This window comes from Daldinia decipiens (genome assembly GCF_022478715.1).
Source record: "Daldinia decipiens strain CBS 113046 unplaced genomic scaffold F4813scaffold_49, whole genome shotgun sequence".
Classification (NCBI taxonomy): Eukaryota; Fungi; Ascomycota; class Sordariomycetes; order Xylariales; family Hypoxylaceae; genus Daldinia; species Daldinia decipiens.
In genome coordinates this window covers 72,282-90,862 of record NW_026054592.1, presented here as the reverse complement: position 1 = coordinate 90,862, position 18,581 = coordinate 72,282, and the positions used below count along the sequence as shown (strand labels likewise).

Sequence of the window (18,581 nt, the reverse complement as noted above, 5' to 3'; positions counted from 1 at the left end):
AAACACTATGGATTGTGAAGTGTGGGCTAGAATTAAAACAGGAAGGCTTACTTTGTTACTATTGGTTAGCCAGTGAATTTCGATTACCTATGGCTCCTCTTAACAGGGCAGGCCGATCTGACGAGTTCGACAATTGGACGATGAGATTTTATTTCCTATTATCGTGGCACGCTAGAGCCCCGGAAAGGGGCATCTTAGAACCAAAGACACTGAAAGATTCTCGGAGCTGCTGTTAGGCTCTTATTTTGCTATCTCGGATGAGAATCATCAAGGCCTAACGGTAGCACGGAACGTATCCGGGGTTAGGGACGGGCTTCCGAGATGGTATTCTTGATTGCTTTTTGGCATCGCGGTGTCACATGCCGACGATCTCCTGTATCCACATCAATGCCCTTATATACACAAATAGGGTGACATCCGGTCAATATCCGCAAAAAGTGTCCCTCCGAAAACCTAGGTAGACCAGAAATCTGATTGTTCAGATCGTCGCCGCTGCTTCAACTGCACCTGAAACTTTAAATGCCGTTTTATTCGTCCATTTGATTTCAACATTATGCATCCATTCCATATATCGTGCCCAACCTATTGAGACAAGTGTCAGTCCAGGACTATTTACTAGTAGTGATTTGGAATCATACTCCAGTAGGCAAACTTGCGGCCAAGATATTTTCCAGCAAACGGTACCAATACCATAGTTAAGAGTAGTTGTAATTGTTCTAAGCTCTGCTCCCATTCCTTTTGCGCATCAAAATCGTCATCATCGGTTGTGAAGCTTTCGGTAGAGGTGGAAGGGAGGGAATCGATATCGTCATTATCGGATCCCGGTGTGTCGGCCATGGCGAAGGAACCAGAAAGCGACATGATTCGAAGGTGAAGTAAAAGATCGAAAGTTATCTATGCGTCGTTAAGGCTCGCGAGAAAGCGGCGGGACTAGGCGCTATTGCTAACAGATCTGATGCATTGGGTTCCACCAGCTGGGGGGGCGGCTGGCTTATCGTGCCCCAATACACAATCGAAGTTGAATAGCGAATGCGGTGGAATAAGGTGTAAGTTGCTGTATTAAGTGACGCCGCTTCTGTTTGTGGTAGTTGATAAGTTGGAGGTAAGCTACTAAGCTTCTATCTGGTGTTAGCTCCAAACTACGTATCTTCTTTAAGGCCAATCAAATACGTGGAACACTTGCCGACCAAGGTCAACTTGTTATTGGCGAGCTTGCTTTTCAGTGGGGGGGATGATGAGATGCTGTAACGTGGGGTGGTAAGACAATTATAAACTGCTGAGTCATAGCCTGCCTAAGTCTTCTGCCTATCAGCCTTGGGGACTCCCCTATTTGGGGTTGGATGAGATTCAGAAGTACCGGTAGGGAAAGTTGAAGGCAACAAATTGATATGTATTTCTCTCCATCGTAGGGGCTCAAACGTCATAGGATCTCCCTGCGCTTCTAATTTTTCTTTTTCGATCTTTCCAACTTCAACAACCTCAACTTCTGTCATTTCCAAAAAGTCTTTCGAGTTGAGCTAAAATTAAGAGGAAGCTTCCTACCTACCACCAATTCTAGTGTCAACCCACTATCAATATCTTGATCGCCACAGATATCGTCTTACAACATCAGTATTGTTCATTGGGCGTCGTCAACTACTGTGACACAACCTGAATTTTATTAACAAAAGGCTAAACAAAGCAAGGTCAAATATAGAAAGATAGCGAGGATGGATGCAGCAGATGCAGCAGATACTGTAAGTTTAACTTGAGTTATCTCATTATTCTTACATCCTCTCTCCATTTAGATCGCAGGTGCTGGATACAATTTGCCTGATCATTTTTGACTTCACTTATCGATCGGGACCGGTGTTTGCAGCCGCACTTGTCACCACCCTTCCTGGGTCTCCCCTCTATTCTCTATCCTTTGGTACTTCCTGCATGTACTTGGTTTAGGTACCCCTCCCCCCCTTCCCCACTGACAGCAACGAGGGGATCCGATAAGGCCAATACTTTTGCCCCTCCAAATCCATACCTGGATACAATTGTGGACCCCACAGGTACTTTATACATACATTGGAGCCACATTGAAAATTCCGAGACACAAGCCACCGTTCAGAGTCATACCTTCCCACATCCAACGTTCAATATCGAATTTCATTTCAACACCAACCAACCTTAAACCTCCTCTGACCGGCGGATTCTTATCTATTTCATTTCTTTACCTCGTTAGGACCGGTTAATACATTCTTTATTAACATAACTGTAACTAGCAGGAACAACGTCCCTCAATCCCCGACCGTAAGCAGCGAAAATCCGTCGTTTTTAATTCCGAAGCTCTCGTAGTTGAGCCCGACGGCAAGATAGTCACCATGGCTTCCGAAGATACAAAGGACACTGCCCTATCCCATACACCTCGTACGCCGCCGCTCTCAGCCGCTCTTGAGGCTTTTACTGATGCGCGAGAAGCTGCCGTCGAAGACGCCGCCCCTCTTACCGAAGAAGGTGGCCTTGATCTTCTCAAGAAGAAAAAGAAGAAGCCTAAGAAGACCGAGGATGCCGAGGGAGAAGAGGCAAGCGGTGCCGCCGACGGAGCTGCCGATGCCGGCGGCTTAGACTTAACCCTTAAGAAGAAGAAGAAGAAGAAGGCACCCAAAGCCGACGAAGGCGACGAATTCGCTGCCAAGCTCGCGGCACTCGACCTCGACAAGGAGGGCGGCGCGGAGGGTGCTGCCGACACAAAAGGCGATGAGCAAAGCGGAGATATGGAGAAAGGCACCGGCATCTGGAGTCACGATGAGACTAAGGCGATCAGCTACGATTTGCTACTCAGCCGCTTCTTCAGCCTGTTGGCTCAGAAGAACCCGGATCACGCTTCCAGCGGCACGCGAAGCTACAAGATCCCGCCTCCTCAGTGCTTACGTGAAGGTAACAAGAAGACTATTTTCGCCAACATCCAGGAAATTACCAAGAGAATGAAGCGAAGCGAGGAGCACGTCACCGCCTACCTCTTCGCCGAGCTGGGTACAAACGGTTCCGTCGACGGTAGCAGACGATTAGTCATCAAGGGTCGATTCCAACAGAAGCAAATTGAGAACGTCCTGCGAAAATACATCAGTAAGCCTCCTCTTCTTGCCCTTTCGTCGTATGTGTTTTTGTCTGCGGCATTCTAACTAGGTTATAGTCGAGTATGTTACCTGCAAGACGTGTCGATCTCCCGACACAGAACTCAACAAGGGAGAGAACCGCCTATATTTCATCACGTGCAACTCGTGTGGATCCCGTCGGTCCGTCACCGCTATCAAGACCGGTTTCTCGGCCCAGGTCGGTAAGAGAAGGAAGATGCAGGGTTAAGATGTCCGTCGTTCCATCAGAATGGTCTCTATTACTCTATCAAGAGCATGTTTCCATATGGGCTCTGCTTTTTTTAACCGTGCCTTAGCGTATTGTAAGGTACCCTTATTAGCTTTAGGAGGTAGTTTAGGGGCTAGGCAGGAAAATGGCAAAAAGCATTTACGTATATACAATTAATACCGTTTTGTTGCTTCGTGATCGCATGGGTGAGGTGCCTATTTTGATTAGGTACCTAGGTACTTACGCTGTATGCCTCGTGCAACAATAGTAGTGTAATTCGCTCGCCATTCCATAACTTACCTTGAGAATGTTGAAAATACATCCCTAGACTTTCGTAAGGATGTATACAGTACTGAGTGGCAGGTACCTAGACACTCAGGAACAACTTAGTCATGCATAATCTCTACCTATTCTATGCTATTACTTTTCCTGTTTGCCGCCCAGGACATACGCTGTGCTATACTAGCGTTTTGGGTGTTCGAGTTGTCCAGGTACGTCTCCTCGATACCAGTAATATTAGATATGAGAGCCGAGAGTTGTAACTTTGTCCCAATTTGGAACCAATTCTCAGAGTAGAAGATGACATTTTCGGGTGCTATTAGCTCCTGCAACGTCCATCCGCCCTCGTACCAGCGACTCTCAGCTATCTGACTCTCGATCGTCGATAGAGAGCTATGCTTCACGTCGGCTAGATAGGTGTAGCAGACAGATGCTTCCTTATACCATCTGAACATCGAGTCGATAGATTCCGAGAGCTCGGCACTGCTAGTCTTATCTATGCAGCATCTGTAACTCAGTCAATATCTACTCCTAAACGTAATATTCTCAACGGTCTTTTAGACTAGACTCGCGTGTCGACCCAGACCCAATCAAGACCATCTTCGACTGCTTGTTGACAGCAATATTCTATTTTTTAGAAGCCCTTCATCTTTTCAACTTTCCCACGTTCTCCTTGTCAATCCTGAAATGACACTTCCTCCTCCTTCCAGGTATGTGAGAGTATGGCATAAGGAGGGATACTGGCACGTGAAGGGAATAATTTTATTTCCTCGCTCGAGGAACTGAGAAGACGCATGATTTATACCGAAGCTTCGACTTGGCAAATCCAATAGATATGTATATATAATCTTATAGGACTCTTCAAAGGGCAGCGATATAAATTTCGGTTTATTCTTTCATCTCTTAAAGTATGAGAGCTGACAGGGAGTTTGATTTTAAGCCATTAGGCAGAGGCTGTGGAATTACGTTGGATCCATATCTGGCGGTCAATAACATAGCCACCACTAATAGCAGAGGCCTAGTTCGGTGTTAAGGTCGGGTTAGAATAGGTATATCGACAAACTATGAGGCTGAAAGAAAAAACCATCATTAATATAAAATAGCATAACATATCCAAATTAAATATTAGTAGGAAAATATGAAGCTTTGTCATTTATTAATACTGAAAAGCTGATCTTCTTATAAGCATTAAAAATAAAAACAAATCGAAGTCAACGTATATTAAACATTGCAATGGTTAAGTTAGGTACCCAGGTACGTAAGTGTTGCACCTACTTAAAAACCAAATCCTAAGCCACGACATCAGTCTGGATAGAAAGTCGGCAAAATAATGACGGATAACTTAAAAGCAGATCGTGGAGTTAACGTTGTAACTAGCGGATATCTTGTAGTTCATCTATTAATATATAGGGTGATTATTGACCTGACCGCTGGCCAACAAAGAAGTTATTTTCGGGGTATTACTTTAAAGAGTTCAAGCGAACTAGCACGACTTACATATATAAGACTCATTATGGCTTGAGATGTTGCGATTCCGGGCTTGTATCCATTTAGATGACGCATAGTTAAAATATATAACATAGATCATTGCACAATATTTATCCTTCCACTCGGATTAGAAGTTCTAGCTATGTGTAGTTTAACAGGGTAGAAGAGCGGTATTACGTCCACATATATAGGCGAGAGAGACAATTAGAAAACTCGCTTAGCAAGTATTAGATGCTATCTATGTCCGTACTGCACGCGACCTGTTGAGTTGATTACCCCCGGCTACGTACCTACCCAAAGACAAATAAGAAGGTGCCATACCCTGATGGTGGTTGTAGATACATGTATCCGACTTTGCAGCTTGGACCATGGCAACTACCTTAGCAACTGCTTATCGTACAATGTACCTAACCTAGGTACCTAGGAAGGAACTGCATGTGTCATGAGAAGGAAGGTACCGGAGAACCTTAAGGTGGTGACCTTTCCTGCCAGAGTCATTGCAGTGAGGTTCCACTTTTGCAGCTCCTTATTGGGTGGATTCATAGACTACAACTCAAGTTCATGACATTTGTCGTCTTCCAATCTGTTTACAGCCGTCAAGGTCTGGCGTACAGCGTTCTTTGGTGACAAGCAACGACTGTTTTTTTTTGGACTTGTTTTCCTCTTTTTGGACTTTGTTGGTTGATTAGCCCAGATCATTAATCACATGGTAGCTGGTTTTCGAGCGAGCGGCCTATCTATAGTCGACAGTGCTCGAGATTTTTCTTCAGCCTGCTTCGTTATATTTCCCACCTCTCGTCCTTGACTCACGAGGTTTCAGATTTTGCCTCGCATCTGGAAAACTAGCAAACTTCGATTGCTACCGAGCGGTGCCGTCTCTGAGCCTTTCGACTTCTATAAATTGCGACCTCTATCCTCCCCTGCCTCGAGTATTCATCAATCAAGTGAACAAACCATTCAAAAAACTAGGCTTTGATACCAACTTTCAAGTTGCCATCTTAACAACGAAGAGTACTTTTACTGGTTACGAACTTCTCTACTGGTACGTTGCCGCCTACAAGTTCTACATATTTGCACCCGATTCTTCGCATTCATTTTCTAGATCTGACAACCTTCCAACCTCCCTTTTCTTCCTCAACTAGTTACCTACACTTTACCCTATTCTAGTCCTTCCCCTTGATCATCCCAAACATCTGACAATATTCCAACTATACACTTTCAACTGAATAAGAGCCTGCCCATTGCTTCTACCTAACAATATGCCCTTTTCTTTTTTACAACTAGCATCCAAAGTTCACTTCTCTCAATCAACCTTAAGCGCGTTCCCATCAACTTCATAACTCGAAAGTCAAGCATACTAATATCTTAGTAACAAAAGCAGACACCGTACGGCTGTACATATTTCCACCACCATTTCCTTGATTATAACACGACGCAATTTGATGTAAGTCTGCTAGCACCTACCCAATCTCACATTAGGTGAAGTAATGTACCATAACTTTCTAATCATGAAATTTTATCTTCTTTCAGTTTAGTAAACATGCGTGCTGCACAGATTCTCAAGGCCAAGAGCAAGGCCAAGGATCGAGCCAGCGCCCTTAAGCTCAGCGTCAAAACTGATCTTCCCATTGAGGATCCTACGTCGACAATCCCGACCGGAATGGGCTTCACTCAGGTAGCCTCCGCTCCACCCCGGAAAGTCCAGTTTGACACAACGAACGAAGTGCCGTCCGCGCCGAAAGCGAGCGAAGCTATGATGAACTCTGATTGGCGAAACAATCGCCGTAAGGGAAGCAGTGCTCATCTCGCGGTCCCAGCTACCGCATCTGTGGAGACGACCGAGTTCCAAAAGGCTGGTGGCAAGAAAGCTAAGAAGCTCACTATTGATACGGCTCTTGCTAATGAGATGACTGTTCGCCGGTACCGAGATACTCCTATTGACCCAGATTTCATCCATTCTGCTCCCATAACCAAGAAAGATTATGAGACGGCAGATAACGATTCTAGACCTGGTAGCTCCGAGGATGTCCAATATTCTAGCAACGATACAACTCTCTCTGTTGTTTCACCTATTACTAACATGTCTACGATTCGACTTGAGTCCCTAACGCCTATCACCAGCGAAGGTTTCCGGCAATTTGACATCATATGTAACTATGGCCTAGATGAAGAGTCAAAATTCAGAAGCAGTAATGATACCTATGGCGACAAGCAGGGTCAAAATGACATGACAGTGAGAGCAATCCCTATTGTTTCCGCGTACAACAAGAAGATAGAAGATCCCATCTTCCCAATAGCCGCAGTGAAGGCAATCAAACATTCCAAGAGATTCGCCCATGCTGGATGGGACAACATCGATCAGGATTTGGAGAAAAATTGGGCTATGCTTCAAGGCCCGCGTACGGCTGGCCTTCCAGTCGAGAAGCTTAGAGAAGAATACGAGTCTACCTGCTCCTCCGAGGCTGAGATTGCAAAGAACCAAGCACGTTTCGATGCTCTTATCAGCAAACTCCAAAAGTCATCTGCCAATCGTATCAACGCGCAGTCGGTTAATGATGCTAAGCCCTCAAACTCGCCCAAGAGGCTAGAAGAGAATATACCTCTGAACAAACCAGTCTCGCACAACTCTGGGATCAGCGGTGTTAGTGCGAAGACATCGCAAAGCCAGGGTACTACATTGAACCCAAAAGCTTCCGAGTTCCAAATTTCGCCTCGCTCCGGTATCAATTGCCAGCCAGATCTTCGCAACTATCCGCTAGACCATAACCACAATGTACCTTTCCAACAGAATGGCTATAAAGTCACATCCTCAACAGATAGCGGCTCAAGTGGAACTCGCTCTGCGACTGCAGAGGACATAGAAAAGATTTATGCATTCATGGACGATTTGAAAGCACAATTGACACGGATTGAGGCAGGGTCTCAGCAGCGCCCGACAATGATGGAGACAAGCCCTATGGCTCAACTAAGTCATATTCAGAGCATAGCCAGCCAGCTTGGCTTGAGTCCTATCCTTCAAGGACCATCTCGAGATACTCTAAGCATTCACAGCTTTGGATCCGGGCCTGGTTCATGGCCAGGAATTCAGACAATACCAAATGTTCAGTCCTATCATAACGGCAATGGTGCATTCATACCCCCCTCGCCTGTGCATAATACACAAGCGCCTTCATTCCATATGGGACCGCCTCCAATGTCGTGCAGCCCAGGCCTCAGTGCACCACCAGCTATAGGATATCAAGGCTTTACGGGTCCCGGAAATCCTAGCCCTCTACCCCTTCACGCTCAGGCCCAGATCGTATATGGTCCTAGACCCGTGAGAAAGCCTAGAGGACCCCAACGCCCCGGTGATCCAGTCTTCACTCAGCAGCAGCTAAGTTATGAAGAATACTTGGAGAATAAACGGGCCTCGGACCGTGCCTATGCTATGCAATGCCGCGATCGCCAGGCGAGGCGTTTCCACCGACAGAGAGCTCAGCCCTCGGCCGGTTCCCAAATGACAGCGCCCCCCAAGGAAGCGACAGCCCCTCAAGTGATGTCAATCCCCCAAGCAACTACGACTGGTGCGGCTCACGGATTTTAATCACTTACCCGATTTCTTCTATTGAGTGTCAACTCCGGAAAAGAGGGAGTTAAGAAGATAGACGAAGTTTTCTTGACTAGCTGGATTCTGCCTACGATAAGAACAAACCGTTTCTTATTATACTACGAAAATATTTTCATTCACGGTTACAACCCTTTTCTTTAACGTTATCACATCCTTGGACGAGCCTGCCATTGAGGGAAGATGATTTCTACCGACTACTACGGCGTCAGATCAGCGGCACAAATTTACATGTTCGGTCCGGTGTTGATAATTTCCGTATTGCGGCGGTTCATTCCCCTCTACTTCAACTTCATTACGTGTTCTACCTCTAGTTTATTTAGTCTGGCAGTCTTGTGTCCGGTTTCACACGTCATGCCCAGTTTCCTTTTCGGACTTTTTACGATCACATTTTCACTAGCAACGTTCGATTATCACCTAAGGAGGATCTCTTGGTGACGCTGCTTGCACTGCATCGAATGCATGGTGCGTAAACCCCTATTCCACGACCGCATGTTGTCCAAGGGAGGGAGAGTGGCCGGGCTGGGGATATTGCCTTATTTTAGTGAAGTCTTAAAGGGGTTGCCTTTTTTTACTCCAAAGTAAGTTGCTAGTGGCCCTATCATTACACTTTCGGTTATCTAATATGCTTTAGTCGGATTATAACTTTTTACATGCCATAATTTCCAATGGGTGGGAAATACTGGCATTACGTGTATCAAGAAGGTCCCGTCCGATACGGTTTTATCAACTCTCGATCGATCTCCAAGTCCAAGCCATTAGTAATAGGCTTGCCATACAGCGATATAGATACGCCAAGCAGACGAACGAGAACTAAACAACAGGCTGGGACCACATGGAATCAATAGAGGACAGAGATATCATCATCTGGCCACAATTCAGCGCGTCTAGTTCAAGAACATTTTCAAGTTAGGTTCTCTTGTTTATACTAGGTTACTCTCAAAGCAAGCGGCATACACATTGACGATCCTGAGTTAGGTGTCGCTCATGGCCAACCAACTTACAACTTTGGCCATAGCATCCTGGGGGACAGCAAAGGGGGTAGGAGTTGTATGTGATTTTGACGAGGCACGAAAATGGCGGTTTGGATGTTCTATCAAGCCGGTCTTGAGTTACAGCTGACATCAGGATTCGGAAGCGTTATGTGGTTGATTGCCAGGATAAATCATGATACCCTCTAAGGAAATACATAGTTACCTAGGTAGAGGATTGCTTTTTGCTGTCCAATTAAGTTGGCAAATGATTTTTTATTTATTACAAAACTGTTAACATACCATTTGCAGAATTGTGACATTTATATGTGATATGATATGATTTATACAGGCTGTGAATAATGTTGCAAACCGTGATCTAGGTAGTCTATGCGGCTGAACTGTCGATCTTCAAGTTCGTAGAAGTCTGACGAATCGGATGTTTAGAGTGCCGAGCTGCAGCCTGCAGGCTATTATTGGTGGCTTACATAAGGCAGAACGTTATGCGGGTCTGAAGACTTATGTACCTACATAGCGCGTCTGCTAGCCCTTGCAAATTGCCAGATTGCGCGTCAAGCTTACAGCACCCCCCCACTACAAATGGGAACTACAATGGAGACTTTCATAAGCTTCCATGCGAGCTTAGAGAATTAACCTTCATCTTTAACACATCTAATACATGGAATGGTGCATGTGGTAAATCTCAACCTACATCTTTCCCAGCTATTTTCCTCGGGGTTACTTTTAGGGTAATATTCGAGATCAAGGGGAAATACGGCCAATTGATAATATTCGAGAATGCGCTTCGCCCGTCTCGTACTTGATTTTATTTGATGTTCTTGGTCGCTAGTACATTTCTATGATTCTCTTCCCATTTACTTCGATTGCATTAGTCTAATATAATCTCTTCCCTTTCCTCATCTTCATACTGTCGCAGTTGCCGTTCTTCTCCTATCGCTACCGTCGCAATGTCGACTCCGATGCGCCACGGCCCTTCCCAGCAGGGTCGTACACCCTCCCAACATCCAGTCGCAGCTCCTACGCCTCAAGCATCAACGCCCTTCTCGAATTCCCAAACCGCCGCAGTCTTCTCTCCTCGCGGGCCTAAGTCGTCACCGCAGCAGTTTAAGAAATCTCCGGCAACTGGGACCTCGGGTACTATGATTGGTACTGCTAGTTCAACAGCAAACTTCGATAGCCCATCCGCTGCTGCTGCTTATAACACTTTAGGAATGGCAATAAACGATCTCAACTTAGATAACATCAGCGTTGGAGGACTAGTTGCTGCTGCGGGACGGACCGACGAAGAGGACCGAAAAAAGAGAATGGAGGCTGTCATCGCGGCCCTTTGGGTAGGTGATAGTTGATATTATCAGGTTAGGGACTGGGGGCTAATCATAATATAGGCTCAGAATAGCAGCAGAGTGAGCAACCAGGGACTAGAACGATTGGCTATCCACCTTAATCTCGAGTGTTTATGGGAAGATATGAAAGGTGCCGGCGATAATGCCAAGACTCTGATCATAGCAGGACAGACAGTGGCTGTCGAAGTCGGTATTACTAATCACATCGTACATCAGGCTGCTTTGGCGTACACAGACTCTATACCAAGCGTTGACAAGCACGTTGACAAGGCGTCGGCTATCCTCCTGAAAGACCTCTCGCTCGCTCCCGGTCAGAGTCCCTTGACCAAGAGACTTACGCAGTTCCGAGCAAATCTTGAGCGCCTAGCTAACTTAGATAAGCTGAGCGTCTCTCCAGGTCTTAACTGCCACGAAGCCATAGCAGGCATCTGGGAGAGCCTAGAGAGACTTCACCGATGGGATGTACAGAAGCTTCGCGAAGATCCATCGCTGAGTGATATATCCGACGAGAACCTAAGAGTTTACGCTCTTTGCCTTCGCCATGGATGTCCCCTCATGCATACTCGGGGTCGGATCGGCTTAAGCCTCGATTACTGGAAAGAGAGGAGAAAACTCAAGTCTACAACTGTAGATAGCGAAGACGCCCAAACGTGGGGAATTTTGATCGAGTGTGCGGCTTCCAATGGCATGGTCTATAATAGTCCGATACGGGTGTCCGACAAATGGATCGGAGACGGAATCGAGAAATCCAACCTCACAGATGAGGAAATGATTTCAGCTACCGGGCCAGTTTTGGACTGGGTAGAGCCGCCTAACACACTTTTACCGTCTTCGGAGGAGTCAAAGGAGCATGGGCTTGAAGGTACTGTAGGCCTATCCGGTCCTAAGCCACCTGATGTCGTATTTATGGCGACCTTTGATCCACCGGTGGTAGTCTCGCATGCTATTGCATTAGAGATTTATAAGATTTCGGCAACCAATGCACCCTTATCAAATATAACATTTGACGCACTGATATTTCCCATCGTGAACGGCAGCTCCTACGACCCTAGCGAACCGCGCGAGGTGGTATTCACACAAACGGTTCCCACCTTTACCAACAATCTCCACGGCGAGTCCCAGCTAGAGCCTGTATTAAAAGCGCACCGTAATACACTATTCGTATACAAGCCAGTTTACGGGCAAGTTCTCAGCCAAATTCCGTTCTCGCACCCGAAAGATCTAGTCATGCTGCTCCCTGTGCTCCGCCAATATTCCTTCCTCTCCCTCCTCCTAGCCAACAGCTTCAAAACCAAGGGCGACAAGCCCACCGCAAAAGAAGCAGACGAGGACAATGACGCTCGCTTGTCACGTACCAAGCACAACGAGTTCAACGACTTCATGGCGCGACCTGATACGAAAAGCTCTGTTGATAAGGCCCTTAAAGTCGATATTACTCTCACAGCCCACCCCGTCCCTCGCCTCGCGCTCGTGTTCCCATTTAAAGCGCACACAGCACACGTCCTTATCGAGATCCAGCTCGGAGGCCGTGTACACATCGTTACGGATAATATCTTGGACGGTGACATGGGACATATCGGTGGGGAAATCAGCAATAGGAAGAGGCTGAAGAGTGATTGGGAGCATGCGCTGGAGACGATGGAGGATTTGGGGGCGTGGATTGAGGTTATTAAACATACTCTTGAGTAAGAGGAAGAAGGGGGGTATGCGAGTAGGAAAGAAGACGGGGTTAATAGGATAGGATGGATGATTGCGTGGGTGGGTCGTAATAATAGGATAGGGATGAAGGTGAAGGTTAATTACGATGGAGAAAGAGGAGGAGGAGGATTATGAGTGCACATATGGTTATGATACCCCCTTTTCTTATATACGTCCTGGACAGAGCAGAGCAGGATTATATTAGGTACCTGAGTGAAAAACTGCCTCGTAGGGCCGGGATGGTGGCATATAGGAATTCCGAAAATGAATAATGCGTTTGCCTACCTGACATAATACATGCTATGCACATTCATTCATACCAGTTCACCAATCGTGCCTTGATCTTTAGTTAGCTATGACCAATATGTATCAAGGCTAGGATTCGACTGGCTCTTGAATTCTAGAACGGGTTAAAATCCTAGGTTATGTAATTGTAGTCTATTTGGCTACCGTCATAGCCTTGGCTGATATTAGACTTCCAGTAAACATACCAGGCGAAAACAGCATCATGAGTAAACCCATTTCTTCTAAACGCTAGTTAATCTAGCATTCATCCGCATATACTACGCATACGCACATCTAGAGATGACAAAACGGGCGTGCAACAGCAGCCTACTTTAGGTATCTACTTGTGATATATAAAAACAGGGCAAATAGTAATAGCAGTAGCAATTATATCCGCGCGTTACACACCCCTTAGCAGGTCTGTCTGTCTCTGTCTCTCGCTGCTTCATGGTACATTGTATTAAGGCTTATCTATTGCTGCTTCCGTGGGTAATGCTATACCATGCGATCCGCGCCAAGCCAAGGTTCGCTCGGTCTGCGTCATCGTCTTGGGACAACAACAGACGCGCAAGATCCCATTGTCTTTCCTCGTCACACACCTTGATAACCGTTTCCCGAGACTATGCTCTGTTCCTACTCCTCCTGCTGCTTCACCCTACCGATTCTTGGGTTAATTGGTTGGGGTAACACTGACTTTATATTACCTGGTCGTGGGGTCCATATCTTGCTTTCGTTCGTATAACTGAGGTATCGATGAGGGGGATATTTGGGGAATAATTAGGAAAAATAAATGGACGAGACACGCTAAAGGGAAGAAAAAGTTATATGTAAGTCTGGGCTCTCGGCTCTTCTCCTGGCCCTTGGCAAGGAACCTCTGGCTGATAAGAATAGCTAGCTTGCTTATTGTCTAACGAAGAAGTATAGAATGTCGAAATTCGAAGCGAGAACACGATAGTCTGGTTGCTCCTAAAAAGGGAGAGCCAAATAACCAACGCTACGGATCAAACGACGAACCGCTAAGCGCTCTGAGGAGAAGTTAAGATGGCTACACCGTCGCTCTTCTCACTGTCGAATGCCGACTGCTTACTTGTCGTGCTATCAATTTTCGAAAGGCCTAACTTCTCGAGACCGGAGACTGCACTATCAACCTCTCCAAACGAAATGCCCAAGCCGTTCTTTTTCTCGTCGCCGCCGTCCTTCGCACTTTCCTCGACCTTCTCGTCAAGATTCATTAGAGCGGGTGGTCGGTGACGCATCGCACGTGCTTTGGTAAGCGATATTGTCTTCTGCTGGTATGTTGTTGTCATCGGCTGGGTATCGTCACGGTCAATGGTGGCCTTTACTAGAGCTGCCATCCATGTTCGTCCTTGCTGCAGATTTGGAACGGCAAAATAATGTATGGTTGGCTTAGTAAAATTGACTGCCTTGGAAAGCCCAGCTCGAGGAGGCATGAGCTTAAATATGAACATCGAATCCGTACCTTTCTCGGCAGGCGAAACGGTGGCATTATCTGCAAGAGTTGGGAGGTTACTATCGGCCGGCATGATTGGGGTGTTACTAGCTCCCGTCAATGTGGCGTGTAGCCCGGTAAGTCGTTCATTATCGGCTGGCAACACGCGATGGAACGAGATGTCGATCAACCCTTTCTCCTCGGTATCGTCTTCCGAGTAATAATACGCTAGACGTCTTCCCTTGAGGACAAAGAGCCGCGGTTTCCATGTTGTCATCAGGTGCGAGCTTTTCTTCTTCATCCATCCGCTATAATCTGCATCCTTGATTGCTTCGCGTGGGCCAATCTTCAATAGGCCGCGGAGATAAGCACTTGTTTCCTGTTTCGTCTTTTTCCCGCTCTTGCGACTGGTGGTGGTAGCCGTCGAGTATGGACTTTTTCCTGTGTCAGGGGAATCAATCTCGAAACTCGGGCCACCCGAAGGCGTACTCGAACCGGCCCTAGATGGAGATCTCAAAGGCGAAACCTGAGTGGAGGAATCGGTTGGCGACCCGACTTTTGTGTTACCGACCATGGCATCGGAAATCGCCCTCAAGCCACCAAACTTACTACTGGCATTGGACATCCAATCGCCATGAACGGCCTGTCGATTGGATGTCGAGGTAGGCGAGCCACCGTCAAGCTTGGTGACCGTTGGGTTAGGAACATCCTTGGCAGGGGGGATAGGCCGCATAGATTCGGTAGTATTAGTAGAGGCTGTCCGTCTATGATCCCCAGATAGACTGTAATACATTTGCGCGGCGCTCGGAGGTGTCGAATCTCTAGTTGAATCAATACTTCCGAATCTGGAACGCCTGGCAATAGCTGTTGCGCTTCTAACGCGTTGCTGTTCTGTATAACTTGACTTGTGAGCATGCATGGTGTTGCTTTCGCGCTTCTTAAGCACGTTGCGTTTTCGACCATCGACTTCAGTACCAGAGAAATAGCCACGATCAAGATCAAGCGCCGGATTATGTGGGATTTCTGTGTCAGATATATTCACGGCATCGCCGAATTCAGTTGATGACAATGGCCTTGGAGGGTGGGGAGAAGAAGCTGCACCCATAGTCCAATTGCGGTCGAACGACGGTTGTTTCTTATGCGAAGGCTCGGTCCGCGGAAAGGTACCTGAAGATGTGAGTTTCGGTGTTCCAGCATTGACTGGAGGGGCAAGTCTAAAATCGGTAGAGGAGTGCCGTCGTGAGTGGTGCAGTTCTCGGACAGAGGCTGCCGAAGGTCTCTGGTGGTGCGACGGTCTTGTTGGGCTGTCATGGGCGCCTCTGGGAGATTTGGGAGCTAGAGGCGCCATTGATTCCATTTTTGGTGTTTGAGAATGGCGTCTTGCATGAACTGAGCCTGGTCGACTTTCGGACGAAACCACTCTCTGCGAGTTTGTCAAGGTGTTTGACCTGCTCCTCACTCTTCCACCAACTTTGAAGTCCTCCGACCCCGCCTCACTACCATAGGTTTGCGTCGTTCGTCTCGTAAGAGTGCCAATGCCACTCACTTCATCCTGCAAATTTTTGATCTTTTGCCATGTCTTCAATCGTCTCCCAACAGAACCGAGGTCGAACGCCTTGAGAAATAGCGACGATTGATCCATGCCTAAAAGTACCTCGCCTGATATTTCCTGGTCCTGAAATACTTCACAATGCTTCTTCTCTACACCGAGAGTAAACAAATATTCCGCCACATCATCAGCAGTCCAAGCTTCGACTTCGTCACGAGTATGCAGGACTTCCTCCTCCTCGTCGGTCTCCTCGCCTTGGATATAAGAGAGTCGATCCGGTAGATGAGAACTATATTCGCTGCCGGAATCTGTTGTATGATGGAGTGCACCGTTCTGCGGGGCCGAGTGCAGGTCTGTGATGTGCTCGTCGATAACTGTCAAAGTCTCATGCAACACTTGATTCTCCTGGCTCTGCGCATTGAGGCGACCTAACCCTTCACTGCTGCTACTACCGTATGCAAAGCTTTTGCTTACGAGAGGCGCTATAGGTGCAAGTGCCGTTTTCCCATCGGATTTTGTGGAATTTAGCGGTAGGGTTACGGGAGTAGCCTTTGGTGAAATAGATGGAGCGGCTTGCGGGGTCGAATTGCGATCCCGAGTCGGTGTAGTGGTCGATGCCGGTTGGCTGGATACGGATGATATTCCATTGGTGGATGAGAGCGAACTCGCGATCGGTCTGGGACCGGTAGGTGAAGCCACGACACCCCTTGGTGCCGGTCGCGTATATACTACAGAGGTTCAATCAGTTGCGATTCTGTCGCAAGTTATACGCAACCTTCCCCGCGGTAACGCGGTAACACTGCTTACCTTCTGGAAACAAGCCACTATTTCCATTCACCATATGGCGACCCAAATACCACCCATCGCCAAACTCATCATCGCGTTCGATTAATTCGACACGGTCGCCCTTTGCTAGACTTAATTCGTCGGAGCTTCTAGCCTGGAAGTCATCTAAAGATTTACCCCGTTAAATGGAGTTCTTTCATTTGCGCAAAACATAGTACTGGAATTTTCCCGTATCTTTTATGGCCAAATTGCAAATGCGAATGTCTCAAATAATGAAAGGAGGCCAAACTTACGGATGACCACCAAAATATCACCAGCGTCTGGTTTCGCCATGATGTCTACGACGGGATTGCGCGTGGTAAGGACTCGAAGATTACGTCGGACTCAGGGGAGTGGCATTGAACAACGGCCGTGTAAACACCTAGGGCTGAAAGAAAAGGTGGCGATCCTGATCTGGCTCCTGATTCCGAATGGACTGCGGAGTCTATCGAAGACCTGACTCAAACAATGTTTCAATGGTGACGAAATGCATCGATAAAAGCGGCCTTTGATATGGAGGGAAAAAAAGACTACTACAAAAATAATATATACGAGAAAGGGTCGGGTGGGAGTACAATCGTCTCGTGTTATTTTGGCTGTGGATCTATGTCGCCTCTACCGTCGCCTTCAGCCTTCGGATTTGGGACCTCGAGTTTTGGCTAGAACCTGAGGATCGTTGTCCAATTGGGTGTTCCCTCCTTTTTACCGTCCTAGTCGCACCAAACTCGCGAGTACAAGAAAAAAACCCAGACCAGGGGAAATGAATGGACGAGGCACAGGCCTACGTCGCTCGGTAAATGCACATAGGAGTAAAGAGGGGGGGAGGAAGAAAAAAAGGGATGTAACCAATATCTATCTCTTGAGGGAAAACGCAGACGATGATGTAGTGTTTTCTTGAGGACTGAATTGAAGGATATGGAGGGTATAGATTTGGCGAGGAACCTATTGTAGGATTTGAGCGCGGATGGATGGGATGGAGAGAAACCAATCCGTCTGGATGGGTTTTAGCGGGCGGATCACGGAGTGAGCTGTGAGGGGTCTTTCTCTTACTAGGGTCTTATGGATCCACATGTATGTAGTTATCCGTTAAACATACATGTAAGCTCCCTAGCCAAAACCGGGCCATGTATAGGTATTTTTATGTTGTATGGAAGGACGTACCGCGGCGCGTTAATTACCAGGTAAGATATGAGGTAGTCACACCTATTAGGTACAGCTCTGGTATAACATATAAGTAAATACCTACCTTTATCTGATATACCTCCGCTTTTAAGAGTATTAAATGTTCGGTCATTATTTCTCTTTTTGGCCGGTCTCCTTTTAGTTGAGTAGGTAATTTTATGTGTATATGTGCAATGTTTAACTTTTTTTTGCTAGTTAGGTAAGTTGTTAGCTTGATATCATAGTTAGTTACCTACCTATTAAAAATTAGTTGGATGGATACTTTATATCCCCGAATCTTCGGCGGCCGAGGTTGTTCACTACCTAGGTACCTAAGCTGAATTCAAGAAATATAGAATAAGATGGGCATTTGTGATATGCAATTGCATCAAGCCGAATCTAGCATCTGCTAAGGGGTTCAAACCCGCTCAAAGCAAGTAAAGTGAAAACATTGATTGGGAATTCAGACCTTTTCTTAAAGATGCGCCATGAATACCAGGATATTCACCACTGGCTTGTTTTCAGGGCCATGCAGGGCGAGGCTCGATTTCCAAGATCGCCAAGGGCCGGCCTT

The 18,581-nt window shown here is 46.7% G+C and overlaps 6 protein-coding genes across 6 annotated transcripts; 3 read left to right on the top strand and 3 right to left on the bottom strand.

The window, feature by feature from the left end:
* Positions 1 to 478: 478 nt before the first annotated feature.
* Positions 479 to 861, bottom strand: F4813DRAFT_393781 (uncharacterized protein; the record flags this gene model as incomplete). The annotated part of the gene is made up of 2 exons (XM_049247473.1): positions 479 to 582; positions 639 to 861. The coding sequence occupies 2 exons, from the start codon at positions 859 to 861 to the stop codon at positions 479 to 481; spliced, it is 327 nt and encodes a 108-aa protein (XP_049095298.1).
* Positions 862 to 1,709: 848 nt separating this feature from the next.
* F4813DRAFT_393780 (domain found in IF2B/IF5-domain-containing protein) lies at positions 1,710 to 3,333 on the top strand (the record flags this gene model as incomplete). Its single annotated transcript, XM_049247472.1, has 3 exons — positions 1,710 to 1,736; positions 2,253 to 3,096; positions 3,164 to 3,333. The coding sequence occupies 3 exons, from the start codon at positions 1,710 to 1,712 to the stop codon at positions 3,331 to 3,333; spliced, it is 1,041 nt and encodes a 346-aa protein (XP_049095297.1).
* Positions 3,334 to 3,675: 342 nt separating this feature from the next.
* On the bottom strand, positions 3,676 to 4,284 carry F4813DRAFT_375025 (uncharacterized protein). The gene has a single exon (XM_049244970.1). The coding sequence runs from the start codon at positions 4,065 to 4,067 to the stop codon at positions 3,741 to 3,743; it is 327 nt and encodes a 108-aa protein (XP_049095296.1). The 5' UTR covers positions 4,068 to 4,284; the 3' UTR covers positions 3,676 to 3,740.
* A 2,356-nt stretch (positions 4,285 to 6,640) lies between these two features.
* Positions 6,641 to 8,683, top strand: F4813DRAFT_393778 (uncharacterized protein; the record flags this gene model as incomplete). Its single annotated transcript, XM_049247471.1, has 1 exon — positions 6,641 to 8,683. The coding sequence occupies one exon, from the start codon at positions 6,641 to 6,643 to the stop codon at positions 8,681 to 8,683; it is 2,043 nt and encodes a 680-aa protein (XP_049095295.1).
* Positions 8,684 to 10,251: 1,568 nt separating this feature from the next.
* F4813DRAFT_375023 (mediator of RNA polymerase II transcription subunit 1-domain-containing protein) lies at positions 10,252 to 13,128 on the top strand (the record flags this gene model as incomplete). Its single annotated transcript, XM_049244969.1, has 2 exons — positions 10,252 to 11,027; positions 11,082 to 13,128. Coding segments are annotated over exons 1-2 (2,027 nt in total), but the record flags the coding sequence as incomplete, so codon positions are not given.
* A 745-nt stretch (positions 13,129 to 13,873) lies between these two features.
* Positions 13,874 to 17,782, bottom strand: F4813DRAFT_258787 (uncharacterized protein). The gene is made up of 3 exons (XM_049240228.1): positions 17,101 to 17,782; positions 16,829 to 16,972; positions 13,874 to 16,749 (listed from the first exon to the last, which is right to left on the bottom strand). Exons 1-3 carry the CDS (start codon positions 17,138 to 17,140, stop codon positions 14,039 to 14,041), a joined length of 2,895 nt encoding a protein of 964 aa, XP_049095293.1. The 5' UTR covers positions 17,141 to 17,782; the 3' UTR covers positions 13,874 to 14,038.
* Positions 17,783 to 18,581: the final 799 nt, after the last annotated feature.

Coding starts and splice junctions, on each gene's coding strand:
- F4813DRAFT_375025 (XM_049244970.1), bottom strand. CDS start 4,067: ATGTTCAGATGGTATAAGGAAGCATCTGTCTGCTACACCTATCTAGCC.
- F4813DRAFT_258787 (XM_049240228.1), bottom strand. CDS start 17,140: ATGGCGAAACCAGACGCTGGTGATATTTTGGTGGTCATCC. Junction 16,973..17,100: donor TGATATTTTGGTGGTCATCC/GTAAGTTTGGCC, acceptor GTAAATCTTTAG/ATGACTTCCAGGCTAGAAGC. Junction 16,750..16,828: donor TAGTGGCTTGTTTCCAGAAG/GTAAGCAGTGTT, acceptor GAACCTCTGTAG/TATATACGCGACCGGCACCA.